Consider the following 19938-nt stretch of genomic DNA (forward strand, 5'->3'; position numbering starts at 1 on the left):
AATAATGCTTAATTAAAAAATGCTCCCTGGAAGCCTTTTTACTTTGTATGACCTAATGCAACCGTGACCGTACAGAGAGAGAAAAGAAATACTATATAAATAATATACTGCTGGCACACCCTTCCTAGGAACGCTGAGGTTTCTTAATAAATATTTCCAAAGCCTCTGTAAGCAAGCGCGTTCACATGTTCTCAATAGGCAGCTGTAGAAAAGAGTTTCAGGCGACAATACAGATTGAAATCTGGGACTGAGTATCCTGGCATTTCATTTGCGGGGTTTTCTTCATGAAAAGAATGTTTGTGCTGAACACGGACAAAAAACAACAACCCTATTTAAAGCTTATTCCAGATTTGGAAAGCCAAATCACAACAATATGCTAACCAAATGGAAAGTCTCTAACTGAACAACTTGTGAGTTAGAATGTTTATAATTTTGATTTAATTTTATTGTACCTTTTTTATTCTATTCTTTTGTAGGTTGCTTTTCTAAGCTGTGAGAGGCAGGGAGCTGGCTATCATTGTGCAGTCAGTTTTCTGAGAAGAAGGGGAAAAGAGGATGCGGGGGGGGGGGGAATGAAAACATAAAAATGAAATGGGTGGGAAAAGAACGTGGTGGGCCGATTTGAACCCTGAATGGAAGCATTTCAGTCTAATATGGGCTCAAAAGCAAAGGTGCCCTCTAAGACACAGGCCAGGGGAGGCTAGAACATAAAACACAGGGTTGGAAGGGACCTCGGAGGTCTTCTAGTCTAACCTCCTGCTTGCGGATGACTCTGTGCTTTAAATCCATTTTTGGTGACATTTTGTATCTTGGCCATATTTGGAGACGTGTGATGAGGCCATGAAGAAAATCAAGCTTCATGGAGAAGATCTTTTTTAATTGAGAAAATATTTGCTGAGGTCCCACTAATTTTATGTTCTGATGATTGCAAAAGTATGTTCAGAATGTTATTTTCGGAAACAATACTCACCAGTTTTTCTTTCCATTCCAAGAATCCCCATCATCGGGTGATGATGAAGATGAAGATGATGATGAAGATGACGACTCTGAAGACAGAGGTAAATATCACGAAGAGAAGCAAAGCTTGATAGAGCCAGCATTTATTTATTTATTTATTTTGTAAACAAGTTTTATTAAAAATTTTCTTTTATTGTACGTATTTTATGAAGAGAGTGTTGACCGGATTACATCTTATACATCTTATATATCTTAATTTTTATAATCTATTCCAATCTTCCCGCTTTTTCCAAATTCATCCCTTTTATATAAATCTTTATCACAAATTCTTCATTTTTCACCATATCTTGTTATTTCATCTCTTTTTTTGTTTTCCCCAAGTACATTTTACATATTTCCAATTTCGACTATAATATTCTTTTTCCACATTGCTTTATCTTATCTTAATCTCTTCTTAATACATAATACATAAACAGTATGTCCTTCGGGAGAGGGGTGGTATAAAAATTTAATAAATGAAATGAAATGAGTTCACTATCCACCCTTTAATTCCTAATTTCTTACAATAACATCAATTAATTATCTTATTTCTCCATTTGCAAAATATATATCTCAAAATCCCCTTCCCACTTTTTAACATTTCAATTTTGTCTCTTAATTTAACTTGTCTTCATAATTAAACCCCATTGCCATTTCACATTTCATCTACTATTCTGTTTTGCTATAAGCAGTATACGTCATCACATTCACTTCTTACATTAAAACCCTTTAACTTATTTGATCCACAATATTAATAGTTCACTTAAATCTACTAATATATATCTTATTTACCTTCCTCCTTTCCCCTATTCTTCCCCTCTTTAACCATTTTCTCTTGGTCTCTCCAAAATTCCACTTCTTAATAATTTCCTCCTTTTGTCCCATTCTTTTAACTTCTTCTTCTTCTTTTTGTATTTATTATATCTTTTCTCCTGAATCCTTTTTCTCACTTTTAGATATATTACTCGAGTAATTCTCCCCAAGCTTTCTCCTAATCTCTTTCCACTCTTTCCTTCTTTCCCCTTTGATTGATTCTTTTTGATTCAATTTTAAATCCAGCTATAAAATTTTCTTTTTTGGGTTTTGGTATTTTAACTTCCTCTTTGTTCTTCTTCAAATGTGAAAATTATCAAAAATATTTTTAATCCACATAAAAAGTACTTTCCCTCGGGTTTCTTTTTCTTTTATTGTTTTTTTTTAATTTGATTTATATGACGCCCTTCTCCCGTGGCTTAATTTCTCCAAATCCAATTTTAAATCTAGTTGTAAAATTTTCTTTCTTGGGCTTTGGTATTTTAACCTCCTCTTTGTTCTTCTCCCTCCATTAACTTTCCCAAGTGCCAATTAGCTGCTCATTTCTGCTCCGGGACACTTTTTAAAGTTATTAAAAATTTTCTTTTTTAAAGATGAGTTGGCCAATCACTCGCCCAGTACCAGCACTCCATTCAGACACCGCTCCTGCACAAAAAACGTAGTCCGGTTGCCCCAGCTTCAGAGCGGTCATTTTTCAATGGCTGCCACCCCTGCCACCGATTCGAAGAGCAGCCTCTGACCTTTCGAGGAACTTGCCTGTTCCTCTTGGTTCCGGTCCGAAGATCCCCTGACAGCGGTTTGTCCGGCTGGATTTTCGCGGAGCTCATCGGAGCCCACTATTTTTCCAGCCGGTCTCGCTGCAACGCTTCCGGTTTCCTGAGCCAGCATTTATAAAGGCTAATCCTGAATCAGATCCTTCCAATAAAGCATTTCCAATTTTCCTCTGTTGGGAGTTCCTGGGTGTTAAGACCAAGTCTGCGGTGCTGATTTTCAGCCCCCAGGAGAAAATATTTGCTCAGAAGGAACACCCAAAGAGAGTTTAGAGCCATCCTCTTCCCTTCTTGAAGTTCCTTCTTCCTTTGTGAAAGGGATGGATGGATGGATGGATGGATGGGAAGGAAGGAAGGAAGAAGTAGAAGATGGCAGGTGGGTGGATGGATGGATGAATGGATGGAAAGGGAGGGAGGGAGGGAGGGAGGGAGGGAAGGAAGGAAGGAAGGAAGGAAGGAAGGAAGGAAGGAAGGGCACAAAGGAGGAGATGAATAGTAAGCAGCCAGTTATGAGTTAGTAAGGCCACCATCAATCTCTCTAGGCCTTCCGTTTTGCAAGATCTGAGTGTCGATAAAGTTGTGTGTTTTTCTTTTTAAAACACCAAATTTTAAAACAACCTCCATTCCCCACAGTTTGTAGATAGAGTTTGAATTAATTTTTGAAAAACTTTGCCAAGGATAAAATAATCCGCTTGCCATGTATAGACATGTTTCCCTTCTTTCCCCCTTCTGCATTGCCTGCTCTCTCTGTCAGAGTGCTTGCTGGATGGGGTGGGGGTGGGGGTGGGGGGTAAAACCTGCTCTCCCCACCCGTTGCAGGCCTGTGAGTAGCTAATCGGCTGGAGTTTCAGCTTTGAGAAACAGGAGAGCCCCTTGGCTGCACGGATGAAGATGGCAGGCTTCCTGCTCCCTCTCTCAGAAGGTAGCAGTTGGAGAAGCCAAGATGGCCTGTGGTCTACAGATGCCTCCGTGGGAGGAAATAAACAGAGGAGGATGAAAGCTACGGAGCTGGGAAAAGAGTTCCTGAGCCAGGAAGCCGAGTAACCCAGTCAGCCTATCCTTCCCTTCCCTTCTCCTGCTTTTCTGCTTCTTATTTATTCCCTTGTCACCAGAGAAAAGGAAGCCATTCATTACGCCAGCCAGTTTTTCTCAACCTTGGCAACTTCAAGGCATGTAGATTTCAACTCCCAGAATTCCCCAGCCAGTTGGCTGGGGTATTCTGGGAGTTGAAGTCCACATGACTTAAAGTTACCAAGGTTGAGTAACACTGCATTAGGCATAGATCTCTTTTTTTAAAAAAAAAAAAGTTTCATTTTAAAAATATTAGCAGAATGCTTGGGCAGCCTTAGTCTGGAGAAAGTTTTATCGCTTAATGATAACCGTTTACAAAATTGGAAAGAGGAGGCGCTGTCTATTATTGTGGTCTCTCTTGCACCTAAAATCACAGATTAGTTCCCCGGTACAAATAGCCCTTTAAAGAGTGCAAGCATAAAATCTCAGAATAAAAGGCTTTCTAGGGATGAGTTAAAACAAGTGAGATGGGTGCTTTGCAAAATTCAGGCTGCTGGGTAATGACTTGGTACAGCCAAACTGAATGATTGCAGTGTCATATATTACACACGTGTGCAGTTATTGAATGTACAACATGTAGCAACATGACCTAAAACTTCAGGTTGAAGGTTGGTGTGGATTAGCAGAAACTGCGTGCATAAGTCCAGTGATGGCAGCACCGGCCAACAATTTGTGGTAATCAAGGAAGTCGTTCTTACTACATTGTCGCTTGTTACAAGTTGGCCAATCAGCAAATTTGGTCATCAGCAAATTTCTCCAGGAGCACTCTTAGAAATAAATGCATTTTGTTTTCTTGGTTTATTTGTTCCATGGTTCTTTTGAGAGAGAGGTCTGTACATGGACAAGCTTGGAAGTTTGGAAACGTTTGGGAACTGTTTTGGGGAGAGATACTAAAGATAAAAATGGGAAGAGGAGGCTCTTGGGACAAACAATTCACGCTCCCTCCTGAAACCTTGTCATTTGATAAACCAGGTTTGACAGTCTGATGTTGAGGTGCTGGAGGCCATATCCAAACTCTGAATTGCCCATCCTTGTTTTAGAACAAGATTTTGGAAGGAAATTGCTTTCCTATCCTCTTTGAGCATTTTCTAGATCATCTAAGAAGTGTTCTCACCAAGTGTTTTTCTTATTTTAGTCATCTTCTCTCTGTGTGTTCTTCCTCTCTGTTTGCTGAACATCTATAGATGTTCTAGGTGCTTTGTCTTGTCTTGTCTTGTCTTTCCTTAGGCTTCCGGCCAGGAAATTCACTTCAGAAAGCATAGATTGCGTGGTCTTACATTCTCAGCCGCAGATGGCATTTCATGTTATTTCTGCGATTGGGCCGCAGACAGACTGCCCAGATGTGTCCGTGTGGTCAGCATTTTGTCCAGCCGGCAAAGCTAATCTTCGTGGCTTTGTGCTCATTGTGGGGATGTAGTCTGGCATTTGCTGATTGTTCTCTGAAGCCACCATCCCATGAAATTGCTTTGGGTCTGTGCTCTGAATTGACTCTTAATTGGCAAATCCCACAGCGAGATCCCTTGCCAGTAATTATAGCTGCCCCAAACATTTCCTTTGTTGGGACTGTTGGAGCCAACTCAGCAGATTCGCTGCCCTCTTCAGCCAATGGCTCCACCCCAGGACCTTCTGACCTCAGGAAGGTCACATTTCCTGTCCATCATCTGAGATTCAGCTTTGATCACCAAGGGATGAAGAAGGGAATGCTTTGGTCTGCTTATTTCCTTCTGTTGACTCATGGGGTCCACTCAGGAACATGATTACAGTTTGATTATAGTACCAGCTTTTCACTTGAAATCCCAGCCTGAAATTTTATTCTATGATAGCTATGATAAATGTCTATGGAGATTCTCAGTCATCCAGGTCATGGTGGTCCCAAAGGTGCTTTTTCAAGAGGCAACTGGACTTTCTGGGATTTCTTTGAAGACATTTCGCTTTGAAGAAGCTTCTTCTTGGATGAGAAGTGAAATGTCTTCAAAGAAAAACAAGAAAGTCCAGTTGCTTCTTGAAAAAGCACCTTTGGGATAGCTATAAGAGCAAAAAAAAAAAAGAAGAAGAAGAAGAAGCTACCATGCTTCTAGGGTGCATTGCCCATACTTTGGGGACAAATTTGCTTCATTCATAGACAAACACTCAGAGGATCTCGGAGCTACAAACCTATTCTTGCAAAGAAGCTTCCCTTCCAAGTTTTTGACTGAAAGAGGACAACTTATTATCATCTGGAGCTCAGGTCAGCCAATCTGGCCCAAAGCTGATGTTTTGCTTCTTTTTGTAAATCTACAGATCTCCCTTTTGATGGAGACGCTTCTTATATACATACATTGACAATGCTTTAGACAGAAAATAAAAGTTGTGAGATGCAGCAGAAATGTGGAATTTCTCCCTTTAGCCATGATAGTTTGTACTTCCATCATTTCTCCTGGCTGTGCTGTAGAATTCAATGCCTTTGTTCCTTTGAGTAGGAGGGTGGCTTGATAGGAGTTGCCCATTAGTCGGTAATGAAGTTGAAGTGGCTTTCACCACAAAGGCCTAATCAGAAGACTTTACTGGACAATTACTGGACAACTGCTAGGACAAGACATGGTCAGCCTCCTGGTGGTTAGGGACCATATCTTTAATAAATAATGGAATTACAGAGTTGAAAGGGGCCCTGAAGGTCTTCTAATCCAACCCTCTGTTTGAACAAGGAATCCTACACCATTCCAGACAAGTAGCTGTCCAATCTCTTCTTCCAGTGATGGAGCATCCACAACTTCTGGAGGCAAGCCATTCCACTGGTTAATTGTTGTGTCAGGAACAATTAACCCTCAAAAAGAGAGAAAACTGACACTTGATTTTTAACAATAGTGGATAGTGGGATTTGTTGGAGTGTAAAAACAGGACTTGTGAGCCAACGTAGCTGTTCACCAAACCCTGCCCTTCCTGGTATGGGCAAGGCAGTTATACAACCGGTCCCATCCACTTTCATTTCCTTGTTGTCTGCAGTTCAGCTCCAGCAATGCAATGGTGTCTTCTCTGGAGGTGCTGACTTGTCTTTTTTCCTCTGACCAATTCTCTACTTGAGGGAACTTACTGTTCACCCATTTGTTTGTACCAACACTAAAAAGAAAAAGGTCAGCTTGTTTTCTGTGATTTTGGCTTTGCGATCATCTCAGAGGAGTTTTTCCAAAAGGCAACTGGACTTCCTTGGTTTTTTCTTTGAAAATGTTTTGCTTCAGTCAGAACTGAAGCGAGAGAAGTTCCCCAAAGATGAGCTCCAGCACGAGTCCAAAAGTTCTGGTCTTGGTGACCGACCCAGATTGGATCCTGCAGAACTGAAGAAGCTTCTTGGATGAGAAGCAAAATGTTTTCAAAGAAAAAACCATGACCTGGATGATGGAGAATCTCCAGAGACATTGGGTTTTTCAAGTGGCTAGTGGTGCATTCATTCAACCTGTTCTTCTCATCTTCATCCTATGCTTAATTACACACATGGAGAGGTCATTTTACCCAAGGATGGGTAACATGTAGTCCTCCAAACCTCCATCAACCTTCAGTTTTGGTCATGCTGCCTAGGACTGCTGAATGGTGATGTTCAGTTAAAGTTTAGAAGACCATCCCTGATAGGAAGCTGGTGGAGATAAGACCTCCTACCTCAGTAGCTGAGGACCTGCCATCTTTCTCAGCTGACATCTCTCATTCTACTTTGTATTTGCAGTTGCACCTTATTGGACCCACCGTGACAGAATGGAAAAGAAGCTTTTGGCAGTACCAGCTGCCAATACTGTTCGTTTCCGGTGCCCGGCAGCTGGCAAGCCGCTTCCTTCCATATACTGGCTGAAAAATGGCAAAGAATTCAAAGGGGAGCACCGTATTGGAGGCATTAAAGTAAGTCCTCATTCGTGGGTGGGATTTGGTGGCCACCCATCTTGCTTACTCAGACCCAGAGCTGCCCTTTGTTTCTCTCTGATGGGATAGCCTTTTAGGATAAGTAAGTATAAGCCTCCCCACCCCCCACCCCCATTTGCTTATTGAAACTCAGTAAGCTGCTTTGAGGTTATTCTTGAAATGCACCAGATGCTCTAGAAACTTGTAAATTAGACCCAGAGGTTACACCAGTAATAAGTGTTGATATAGAAAAAAAGTAATCTATTTATTGAGCATGTATGTGGTTAGATGGATAATAAATAGATGATAGATAGATTGATAAATCGATAGATAGACAGACAGACATAAAGAGATAGGGAGATAAAGATAAATATAGATAATAAATAGAAAGATAGAAAGAAAGAGAGAGAGAGAGAGAGAGAGATTGATTTGTTATATGGTATATGTTAATGTGAACTTCCTTAAATGTAAGTGTTAGGTTTTCCAACACAAATCCAACTTCCAACTTAAATCCAAGTATGGTACTTGGCTTCATCATTTTCATCCAGTTGAGTTGTATTATTCAAGAAAACACACAGTGTTGTTATGGATTTTATGGAAAGTTATTGTGAATGTGCCAAGATGCTGTTGGGTATTCATTAGCATATCTGCACAGTTAATACCTTTATGCTGCAAATGAGGGAACATAGTCCAGATCAGGATTTGCCAACATGGGTGACTTTAGAAGACAGAGGGCGGACAGGAGCTTTTTGGCCATCCTGATCAATTGGTTGTTCAGTCTACTTTTGAAAACCTCCAGTGATGGAGCATCCACAACTTTGGGAGGCAAGCTATTCCACTGATTCATTGTTCTCATTGTCAGGAAATTTCTCCTTACTTCCAACTTGGGATCTCCCTTTGATGATCTTCCACTCATTATACTGTGGACTTCAACTCTCAGAATTGTCTTGTTGGGTTCACATTCTGAAACTGAGGAAGGAGATCTAATTCTAGTCCTGTTTCTGGAGCACATGGGAGAGAGAGAGAACACTTTTATGGACCTCACATTTCAATTCTAGAAAAAGGATGTTCTTGCTAAGTCATTTTCTGAAGGACCAAGGCAAGCTTCTATCTACTGATCTTTTCCTTTTTTCAGCTGCGGCACCAGCAGTGGAGTCTCGTCATGGAGAGTGTTGTTCCGTCAGACCGGGGCAACTACACCTGTGTGGTCCAGAACAAATACGGTGTAATCTGGCATACTTACCAACTGGATGTTCTTGGTAAGTGTTGTTTTAAACTTTGCATCCAAGATCCATGCAGTGTCACTTGGCATTCACAGACTGGACAGCTGTTCCCCATCTGTCCCAAACTACATCCTCTTGAAGAAAGAAGGAATTCCTCTCGGCTACTCCACTTCTAAAGTTGGAAAAACAGTTGGAAAGTAGAATTGAAGGAGTCTGAGAACCGGAATGCTAGTTCCCCTTCAACCTCAGGTTTCAGAATTTAGAGGAAGCAGGATTTTCTTGGTGGCAAGTAATTAAAAAAAGTACCATACTGTATCTCTACCTCAAAAGAAAAATAACCTAATAATTAACGCACATACAATTTAAAAAACTACACATAGAGGTAGTCCCAGTTAGCAAAGGCTCTTGTTTTGCAAACCCTTTGTTTAAATTATTACTTCTGTATAAATAAGTGTTTTTGGTGGATGGGAAATATCTGTCCCATGAAAACTTTCTCAATATCTTATTGATTTCCTTTAAATATCAATGAGGAATTCAAGTAGGGCTTACTCTGACTATCTGCATCAGTCCAGATGCCATATTCACTTTAACTAGTTTTATTAGTCCATATAAGCTGTTTATATCAATATAAACTTTATATTGTTTAGATGTTAAAGATACAAACAATACCGGGACATATTCCAAGCATTTAAGAGGATTCATATTTTTTTTAAAAATGTTGATTTCTTATAAGTTTCCTCAGATACTCTAGACCTGGAAGTGTATTAAGATATACTACAATTTATTGAATTGATAATTTATTGAGGGGAAAATGTAGTCAAAGTCTGCATATAATAGCTTTATAGCTTCCATTGCAGCCACAGTTTTATATCCTACATTTCCTTTGACTGAACTAAAACAGCATTTTAATCCAACTGATAAAACTTCAAGAAAATTGGTATCTCACCAAACACGTTTCAAAAATTACATCTACACTTCTTCAGAGGAGTTTGCTACATCCGGTTTATTCTACTCCTAGTATATTGATGGTAGCTGATGATAGCAAACCTGGCTGCCCATTTCTGAAGCCAGACTGAGCAAGGCACCCAGGCACTTTGTGGTTTTTCATTCCGGTTTCAGTCCACCTTTTTGTTTCCACAGGAGCGATGGGAATTTAGCAACAGCTCAAATTTGCAACAGGTGCAAATATTATATCGCACCTTGGTATTGTGGTTACGTAGGCCTCTTGCAACCACTAGCAGCAGCATCGTGGTGTGCTAAGAGGGAGCTTTTATTGGACAAATGTTGGCTAGAGGGGTTTACTCTTTGCCCATAATAAGTAAGCGTCCTCTCCTTTCTGTAGAAAGATCTCCACACCGCCCCATTCTCCAGGCAGGGCTGCCTGCCAATCAAACGGTGGTGGTTGGGAGCAACGTGGAATTCCACTGCAAAGTGTACAGTGATGCTCAGCCTCACATCCAGTGGTTGAAACATGTGGAAGTCAACGGAAGCAAATACGGGCCGGATGGGACTCCTTACGTGTCTGTCCTAAAGGTTGGTATACATCGTTACATACTTTTAAAGCTGGAATCTACTAGAATGAGGAGGTATTTACAGGAAGTCACACATAACAACTGCTATCAGATTAACCTTGAGATCTGTTGGAAGAGGCAGGGTTTAATCCTGCAGAGGAACTGACCGTATAACCATGTCTGAGAGATAGGACCACAAATTGGGAAAGGCTTGACGTCCACGGAGATCATCCATCATCCAGGACATGGTTTTCTCAAAAGTCAACTGGACTTTCTTGGTTTTTTCCTTGAAAATGGCTTCATGGATGAGAAGTGAAAGGTTTTCAAGAAAAAAACCCAAAGAAGTCCAGTTGACTTTTAGAAAAGCACCTTTGGGAAAGGCTGGGTGTAAATCTGAAACTGTGAACCTGTTTAGTGTGCTCAAGACGTTACTGCTTGTCAGGCTTAATGATAGGGGAGATAACCATCACTCAGAATTAATATAAGGATTATTTGCATGGGGGGGGGGCAGCTGTTTCGCAATACCTTAGCCTTCCCGAAAGGATCTTCATCTTTCACGACCAAGCAGCAAGACGAGATTGCTTTAGAAAAACACTGGATTGCAGTTCCTTAGCAAAGCCAAATGATGCCTTGCTGGTTTCCGTCATTGGTCCATGGATGAATTGATCTCTGAATCAAATTGGAGACATTGGAAAATACAAAATGTCCTTCAATCTTCAAAAAAGGGGGAAAGGACGATTCATCGATCATTTGATGTACATTGCCTGGCATCAGTCCTTAAGAAGCTCCTGAACAGATCATAAAGTCATTGGTTCTGTGAGCACCTTGAATTCTATCCCTATTATTTATCAAGGAGAAATTTTGCAAGAATAAGTGTTGCTCATTCTTTAATCCACTAACTGCTTTAATAGGTCATGCAGTAAATGCCTCTAGATTGCAGCCTAAGAATTGACCAATGACATTGGGAGAAAGACAGTGAGGGAAAGAGAAGGGTAGACGTGGATGGCTGTGGAAGGAGATTGAAGAGTGGGGTTGGCCTGCTGAGCCTTGGAAAGAGAAGATGGGGGGGGGGAGTTAGGATATCCCCCTTCAAATGTCTAATAGGACCCCTCAAAGAAGAATATCAAGACCAGTCCTCCCTTATGCTAGAGTGCAGAATTTGAAAAAAAAGAAATTGGATCCAAGAGATCCAAAGGCAGGTTCCAATTGGGGGAATTTTCTTAGGGGCAAAACCCCTGGGGCAGTGAGACCCCTGGCGTGGAGAGAAGGTGGGCCTTTCCTCCTGGATAGCTCCAAGCAGGAGACCCAGCCACCGTCTCTCTCTCTCGAGGGCTTCAAGGTGGTCTCTTGCAGCGAGAGAAGGAGCCGTCCTCTTCCAACACGGAAGTTCTACCAAAAAGTGAAGCCAAGCCGAGTGAGAGCTAGCCAGCCCTGCCTGTCTAACCTGTGACGGAGAGAGATTGTCGGGTTACTGAAGTTCAAGTTTTTGTCTGTTCTGCAGTCTTGGATCAGTAAAAACGCTGAAGCCGATGTTAACCTAAATCTATTCAATGTGACCAAACAAGACGAAGGCGAATATCTTTGTAGAGCCAACAATTTCATAGGCAGAGCCGAAAAATCATTTTGGCTCCACATTCACAAACCAGAAGCAGGTAATTCCTCAACTCTGTCCCAGAGGCTTCGCAGCTGCACGAACGAGCCGAAAAAAAAGCTCCCAACTGCTAGTCGTTCCATTCCTGCTCCTCTTGGGGTGCTTCCCCCCCCTTCTCCTCTCCTCTACGTCTTTGACTTTTTTCTCCCTAACTTTTAGAATAACGAAACGCTTTATGAATCATTCGCTAAGAAAAATTCCCACATTAATGACTGTCTTAGAAACTCCTCTTCCTCCCAGTTGTGTTCTTAACCGGCTCTTTGCCTGATCAAGTTCTCCGTCTCCTCTTCTCACGATTCATCGAGCTCACTTCGGGACAGCCATTGTCAGGCGCTCCCATTGAGGCCCTTCGCCACCAAGGCCACGCATATGAAGCCCTTCCTCCGTTTCAGTGCCTTTCCCCCACCAAAAAAAACGGGCCAGGAAATGTACTGAAACCTTCCTAACAGATCTAAGAGGAGCAAGGGCTTTCTGGATGGGGGGTTTCCCCCAATCTCTGGATGAATTCTGCAAATTTTTAAAAGATGAAAAGCTTTTTTTCTGGTAAAGCTGCGTTTGCCCCCTGGCCTTGAATCCTCCTTGCTTGTCTCGGCCTCTCCTCTTTCCCTTCTCCACCCCTCCGTCCCCCTCCTCGCCCTCCCTCCCCCCCAAGACAGTCATCTTGTGAAGGGGATTTTTCGTCCGGACGCTTTGGCTTGCATGCATCCTTAGTGGGACAGAGTCAGAGGCTGGTGAAGGGATCTGATTGCTTTGGAAACCAACTGTGGTTGTGGAAGGGAACCAGGACAGGCCACAGAGGCCCTTCCGATCGCCGCTTGCTTTTGAAATTTGTCTGGGTGATCTTTTCTGGGAATTTTGCTTATCCTGTTCTCCTTCTTCCTTCCCTCCTTCCTATCTCTCTTTTTGTTTTGTTCTTTCCTCCGTAGACAGCAGGTGTTAACAAAACGGATAAAGAGCTAGAAATTCTGTCCTTGCACAATGTTACTTTTGAAGACGCTGGGGAATATACTTGCCTGGCGGGGAATTCTATTGGTTATTCACATCATTCTGCTTGGCTGACGGTATTACCAGGTATTTCTGCTTGGTCTCCTTTCCCCCCTTTTGCCTCTAAAGGGCAAGGTGCAGCTCTTGAGCGGGAGGTGCATCTTGCGTTTCAAGACGGGACGATCATCTTCAGTCACCAAAAACACATTTCGTTTCATGCAACTCATTATAAGTGGCGATAAATGACACATTTCTACTCTGGAGTAAGCGCAAATTATTAGCCTTTCTCCATCTGGGGAGCCCTGGTGGTGCCTCTTTCAGAACTGTTGTGGGTGCAGCACTGATATTTAGACAGCCACAAGTGTGTGAGAAGACAGTGGCTGCCACGGATTCAGTTGAACTGTTGCAAAGCCCATTGTGACTTTGGGGTCTCTCCTGGGGGCGGGCCTCCGAGAAGTTCAGAAGTCTTTGTTCCACACCACTTACAAGCTGGAGCGTTTCTGAATGCTAAATGCCCAGTCTAATGGAGTAGTTTCCTATTACTGGATTCCAACTTTCACTGGCTGAATTGCACCCACATTTGAGTTGGAAAACACAAGACTCCTTCTGGGAAGCCCTGTGAGTCACTTGTGGCTCTCAGCCTCCGTAGCCGATTTCTCACAAGGTGGACCTGACGAAGGGCCTGCTGGCTCACCCCCACCCACACCCCTTCTTCTGCCTTGGGGTGTCTCTTGGCAGGGAGGAGCTTTCACGATTTGGGCCAATGAATCACACAACCCCAAATTAAACAATGCCACTCTCAACCCCAACTCCACAAAGTCTGCTGGCTGCCAACTCATCTCAGAAATGCTAGAACGTTTCTCGTTCAGTGCTGCAACACGAACTGACATTTTGCACTTCAGCATTATTCTTTTAATACACAGTCATTTGGCGTTACTGTGCGTGTTAATTACGTTTGAATGTCAACACGTCCATTGATACAGTATTTAAACGGCTGCTCCTAAATAAAGGATCTAGCGGAGAAAGCTATTAGATTTTCAGAAGAGAGACCTTCACGTCTCGTTGGTTGAGAACCCTTCCGCACCAGGGTCGACCCCCAAATTTAAAGAAATCTGGAGATGACAGCCACTTAGTGCTGTGCCACGAGCATTTTGTGCCGTTGTGTATTTTAGGTTGGGGATGATCTGTATTGAAACGTATCAGAATATGGTTAGGCTGCCATTTTCCTGGTTCCTAAAGTGCGTCTCTCCTCCTGCAGCAGAAAAACGGGTTGCGAGACAGGATTCCAGCTCGTTTTACGCCGGCATCCTCAGCTACGGGATTGCCTTCGCTCTTTCCATCCTGGTGGCCGTGATGGTGATGATTTATAAAATCAAAAGGCCGGCCAAAAAAGCCATGAACGCCACCGCAGTCCAGAAAGTCTCCAAGTTCCCCCTCAAGAGACAGGTAACAGAAAGTAGATACAAGATCTCTGTTCCCCTCTATTCCTTAGGCCCCCCTGATTTCTTAGACCCAGAGAAGGGCTCAAGGGGGTCACCAGGCCACTTTATGGAGAATACGGGTTCATTCTAGCGTTGCTGTTTCTGGGGACTTAACGTATGTTGTTTGCTGGCTCAGGAATTCTGGGAATTGAAGTCCACAGGTTCCCCACCCCTGGCTTAAAGGATGGCCTTAAAGTTGTGCAACATTCTGGTTTCCAGATCTTAGCTGTTTGTTGAATTCTCCATGATGTTACATTAACATGGCATGTAAAATGGACTTAGACCACAATCAGGCTTCCCAAAATGCTTCTCTTTATCGTAAGAAAAGGCACAAAGGACCTGTTTTTACTGATGCGACTCATAATTCACCTGGAGGCTTTCTCTTGGGCAAGCATGCTAGGAAGGGACCCCATCAGTGCTATTTGTTAACACCGTTAGTGCTTCCTGGGTTCCGGGGATGAAATGGGAAGCACTGAGATGATAAGGACGGGCCTTCTGGATCAAGCCAAGTATCATTTTCCTCACAGAAGTCAGACAGATAATCCTGGGACTCTGAATAATATACAGAGTCTTCGGAATCAGCAGCCAACTGATGGACGCGCCCACCTTGAATTTCATGTAACTTGGGGCCATCATCATATCTTGGGATCAGTTCCACAACTTAATTAAGTATTACAGGACCCAATCTGACTCGGTCACGGGGACCAGAGGTTTAGTCTCCCGAGCTTTCGGACTCATGCTGGAGCCCATCCTTGGGGATCTTCTCTCTCTTTTCCTTGAGAACTTCTCTCTGAGAATGGGCTCCAGCACGCGTCCAAAAGCCCAGAAGACTAAACCTCTGGTCTTGTGACTGAGTCAGATTGGGTCCTTCAACATTATCCTGGGACACATATATTTGCCTTCATTTGTAATAAGTATTGTCTGAAGAAGAGCTTTCTTTGACCTCCTCTAATTTTGTTTTCAGTTAGTTTTCATTGAATGATCCTAATGGAGAGAGAGAGAGAGAGAGAGACAGACAGACAGACAGAGACAGAGACACACACACACACAGAGACAAACAGACACAGAGAGAGAGGCAGAGAGAGAAAGAAAGAAAGAAAGAGAGAGAGAGAGAGAGAGAGAGAGAGAGAGAGAGAGGGAAAGAGACCAAGCAAGAGAGAGACACAGAAAGACACAGAGAGACAGAGGGAGAGAGAGAAAGAAAGAGAGCGAGGGGGAGAGAGAGAGAAAGAATGTTTCCCTATTCATTTTTTTCCATCTCATGCACGTCCCCCTCAGCTGCTGTTTCTCCATGCCAAATAGAAGCCAGCATGATTCAAGGCTGCCTCACAGGAAGCGTTATAGTAGCACTGCTTTCTACTGCAACCAAGTTATATTCCAGAGATCATGATTGTTTTCCAGGAGCAGGCCAAAAAAAAAAAAGAAAAGAAAAAAGAAAAAAAGAGATGTGCTTCGGAATAAATTCCAAAGGAGCAGAGTCGCTAACTCCCAGGAATTAGAAGTTAGACCATTTAAACCCAAAAGCATTTTTTTTTAAGAAAACGAAGGTCTTGGCGGAGGCCCTCAGTGGCTTCCCATCAAGGTTGATAACCATTCTGAATCGCACTGTGGCTCACGGAGGCTCCCCGCCCTCCCTCCCCTCGGTCCCTTGGGCTGCCCCCCCCATCCCCCCCCCGCGAGAGGCTGTTGCCAGTAACCGCTCCTTTGCTCTACTCAAGCAGGTGTCTTTGGAGTCCAACTCATCCATGAACTCCAACACTCCTCTGGTGAGGATCACCCGCCTCTCCTCCAGCGAGGGCGCCATGCTGGCCAACGTCTCCGAGCTGGAACTGCCGGCAGATCCAAAGTGGGAACTGATGAGATCTCGGTGAGGAAACTGGATTTAGGCAGGGATTTGAGAGGGCCACTTCCTGGTCCTTCAGCTGTCTCAGTCTTATCCATACTGGCTTGCTTTTCAGCTTGACTCTTGGGAAGCCGCTGGGCGAAGGCTGCTTCGGGCAAGTGGTGATGGCCGAAGCCATGGGGATCGACAAGGAAAAGCCAAGCAGGCCTGTGACTGTAGCCGTCAAGATGCTGAAAGGTACCGAAGGCCCCGGGTGCAAGGACACGGGTGTTTTCATGAGCCTCGCCTCTTTGCACTTCTGATTTCTAATCCTGGTTCGCTTCTCCTCCCATGCTTTGCCTCCATGGACTGACGTCTGCTTTAGGTCATCTCAGGCTTTTAGGGGTCTCTTCCCTGGCCTTTATACAGGTAGTCCTTGACTTATAGCCATTCATTTAGTGACCATTCGAAGTTACAGCAGTACTGGAAAAAGTGACTTATGACCATTTTTCATACTGACGATTGTTGCAGCATCCCCGTGATCACGTGATCAAAATTTGGACGCTCGGCAACTGCTTCATAGTTATGACAATGCCGCTGTCTCAGGGTCATGTGATCACCGTTTGTGACCTTCCCAACTGGTTTCTAACAAGCAAAGTCAATGGGGGAAGTCAGATTCACTTCACGACCACGTAACTGCAGTGTCAACAAAAGTCATAAAATGGGGCACAAATCAGATAACAACTCTCTCGCTTATCAACAGAAATGGTGGGCTCAATTGTGGTCGTATGTCGAGGACTGCCTGTACCAAGACAACAGACTGTGGGCTCCAAATTCACCTTTGATTCCACCTCTCGGTCCTTCAACTGCTTCTCTTCCCATTCTAAGAGAGGAAGTGGGATGGGGAGGGTTGGCTTGAAGTGCCATTCCAGAAAAGTAGGAGCTTCTGTCCCACTCCATCTTTGGAGCAGAAGGAGCCTGCTCACTTCTGGAGAACGTCTGGATGGTTCCCTTGACCAAGCCTGGACGTGAAGCCAAACCAGCAAAATATCAGATGTGTATGTTTGGAAACATCCTTTGTTGTCCAGAATTGGAGGAAAGGAGGAGGGAAGAGTCCCTGATCCCTAAAACCAGGAATAGGGCAGAATCACAACCAAGATTGGGGCAGCTGTAGACTTGCAAGCTAAAATATCAGGGCGCCATTTGTGTGGAACATGACAGAAATGCTTCCGTCTCATTGCTGCTTTTCTCCTCTCTTCTGCAGATGACGCCACAGACAAAGATCTCTCTGACTTAGTCTCAGAAATGGAAATGATGAAGATGATTGGCAAGCACAAAAATATTATTAATCTCTTGGGAGCCTGCACGCAGGACGGTACGTTCCTAAAACAGACAGACGGCTGTGGAGCTTTGGGTAAAGTTAGTCAGGCGGCTGCTCAGCCTGGGCCTCTTTGTGCCTATTGATATCCCTCGGTGTCCTTGCCTTCTGCTTTCTCCTGTTGAGGTCCTTCTCAAAGCAAAGGAGGTAAATTCTGCCTCTTCAAAATCACTCTAATCTGGAGAAACACCTGCATGAGGAAACCTCACCGGTAGAGCTGTATGGGTGGAAGTTCCCACATGAGCTCAAATTTTCCACTCTCTGAACTGGAAGCTTAGTGGGTGTTCAGGAAGGCATTTCTGCTGAATACGCACGTGGCCTTTCAAATGAGACCTCCTCAGGGCAACCGTGAAGAGTAGGCCTTGGATTAGTCAGTAAATCTCCATTTGCTTAGAAGTTCCTGCCACGGTGTGGGCATCGGGGTTCCTTTCTGATGAGTGGCTGGAAGATGGCAGATTCTCCCAGCTTCAGCTTTGATGTCTGTAGTTTGAACCATGCCCATCTTCACCCACCCCATGTCACCTTGCTAAATTGTTAGGGTGCAGCTCCTCTTCCTCCCAAGGTTAATGTATCTGTGATGGAACTGAAGGTCCTTTCTTCTAGAATCTGAACGAAAGGACACAACAGTCCTAAAACGAGTAGCAAGCTGCCAGGAAATTTAAGAGAGAAATGAGAGGGCATATCAAGCAATCATCGGTTGTTTTTTTCCAGGTCCTCTTTACGTTCTTGTGGAATATGCATCCAAGGGGAATTTAAGGGAATACCTGAGAGCTCGTCGGCTACCTGGCATGGATTATTCCTTTGATACCTGCAAGCTTCCCGAGGAACAGCTGACTTTTAAAGACTTGGTCTCATGTGCCTACCAGGTGGCCCGTGGGATGGAGTATCTGGCATCTCAAAAGGTGAGTAGCAAAGCGTTTGCGAAAAGGAGGCTCCCAGAGACTAGAGAAGATGGCTTATGTGGGGAACGTGAAACAAAGACACCAAGTTGTATTAAGGAAGACAAGAATAACAGACGGAAGAGAAGATAAATAGACTCTAGAAGTAGGAGAAGCTGAAATGATATTTATTTGGAAGAGAATTAGCGTACACAGTTCCTTTCTTCTTGGAGATGGAACAGCTAAAAGTTGGTTTGAAGATGATAAATTTTATTCCTTTGGTTAACTGAGAGAAAGGATGCACAAAATATGGGACATCTAGATCCAAGGTGTACTGTGCCTTGAAGAGAGCATGAAAAATTAACCGAAATTAATTAATTTCACGGTCAGAGGCCTCAAACAAAATTGAGCAGCCGACTGAGGTTGACGTGCATGCCTACACAGGTGTTCCCAGCACCCTTGTGTAACATGAATGCCATCTGGATGCTTGGCAACAATTTCACACGTACAACCGGTGCCAGCACCTCTCAACCACGTGGTCACTATTCCCTGCCAGCTTCCCCAGAAAGACACCCAGACACCCTCACGCAGCCCCTCTGCACTAGTGCCACTCGCACACCTGTTTGCCCCCTCCCTGCCCCACACCACACCTGTCCTGGGCCACCTTCCACTCTTGTGCACCCACCCCAACCTGCGCCATGCCTCATGCACCCTCCCTCACCTGTGGTGCACCTCTTTGTGTATCCCACCAACCCACAGCTTACACACACCCTCACACTGTCCCTCGCACATACCTCTCACACCCTCCCTGACCTGCACCTTGAACACCCCCTCCCACCCACGCTGTGCCTCACCACCCATGCCTGACCTGCCCCAAACCTCTCGCCCTCTCTGATCCATGCCACGCCTCGTGCACCCCCTTCCTCCCTCCCTCCCTCCCCCACCTTTACCTGCCTCCCAGCCTGGGACTTGTAACTTCTTGCTGGCTTCCCCATCGATTTGAGTTGTGGAAAACCGGCAGGAAGTCGCCTCGCCTTGTGACGGTGGGATTTGGGTAACAATGGCAACCAGGACTGCAGAATTGCCATTGCTAAATGATGCAGTTGTACTTAAAAACTGCATCGCGTAGTGACGGGAATTCTAGTCCCAAGGCCATCGTAAATCGAGGACTACCTGCATGGAAGTAAAGAACAAATCCTGGAGACAGGTAAGTTTAACGAGAGTGAAGGACTGTTAATGGGTTCACTGGCATTAGAGACTTTTCCCTAATGGGCCTCTTGATCTGATTCATAAGCAAAGTGGGATCTGCCCCTTTCATAATATGGGGGGATTCGAGCAAGAGTCCTTGATGTTGGCAATTGAATTTTTAAAAATCCACAACAATGAAAATGCAGAAAACAACTAATTATAAGAAAAATATAAACAGAAAAGAAAGAAAGAAGCTCAAAAAAAAATGACTAAGGATTTAAATATATCGCTTATATATCATAAAGCTA

General features: G+C 43.9%; 1 protein-coding gene across 5 annotated transcripts in view; it reads left to right on the forward strand.

The window, feature by feature from the left end:
* FGFR3 (fibroblast growth factor receptor 3) overlaps positions 1–19938 on the forward strand; it is a 56825-nt gene that overhangs the window by 26915 nt on the left and 9972 nt on the right. For 2 of the 5 annotated variants that reach the window (XM_070943275.1, XM_070943278.1), the window contains exons 3-12: positions 993–1058; positions 7345–7514; positions 8650–8773; positions 10080–10270; positions 11750–11900; positions 14142–14329; positions 16083–16231; positions 16323–16444; positions 17451–17561; positions 18276–18466. In XM_070943275.1, the coding sequence (XP_070799376.1) occupies positions 993–1058; positions 7345–7514; positions 8650–8773; positions 10080–10270; positions 11750–11900; positions 14142–14329; positions 16083–16231; positions 16323–16444; positions 17451–17561; positions 18276–18466 (1463 nt within the window). Of the gene's footprint in view, positions 1–992; positions 1059–7344; positions 7515–8649; positions 8774–10079; positions 10271–11749; positions 11901–12825; positions 12971–14141; positions 14330–16082; positions 16232–16322; positions 16445–17450; positions 17562–18275; positions 18467–19938 lie in introns of all 5 variants that reach the window. The other 3 variants (XM_070943276.1, XM_070943277.1, XM_070943279.1) reach the window with 3 other exon arrangements.

Source organism: Pituophis catenifer, unplaced genomic scaffold (assembly GCF_029215685.1).
Source record: "Pituophis catenifer annectens isolate HBS135680 unplaced genomic scaffold, rPitCat1.0.hap2 SCAF_4, whole genome shotgun sequence".
Taxonomy (NCBI): domain Eukaryota; kingdom Metazoa; phylum Chordata; class Lepidosauria; order Squamata; family Colubridae; genus Pituophis; species Pituophis catenifer.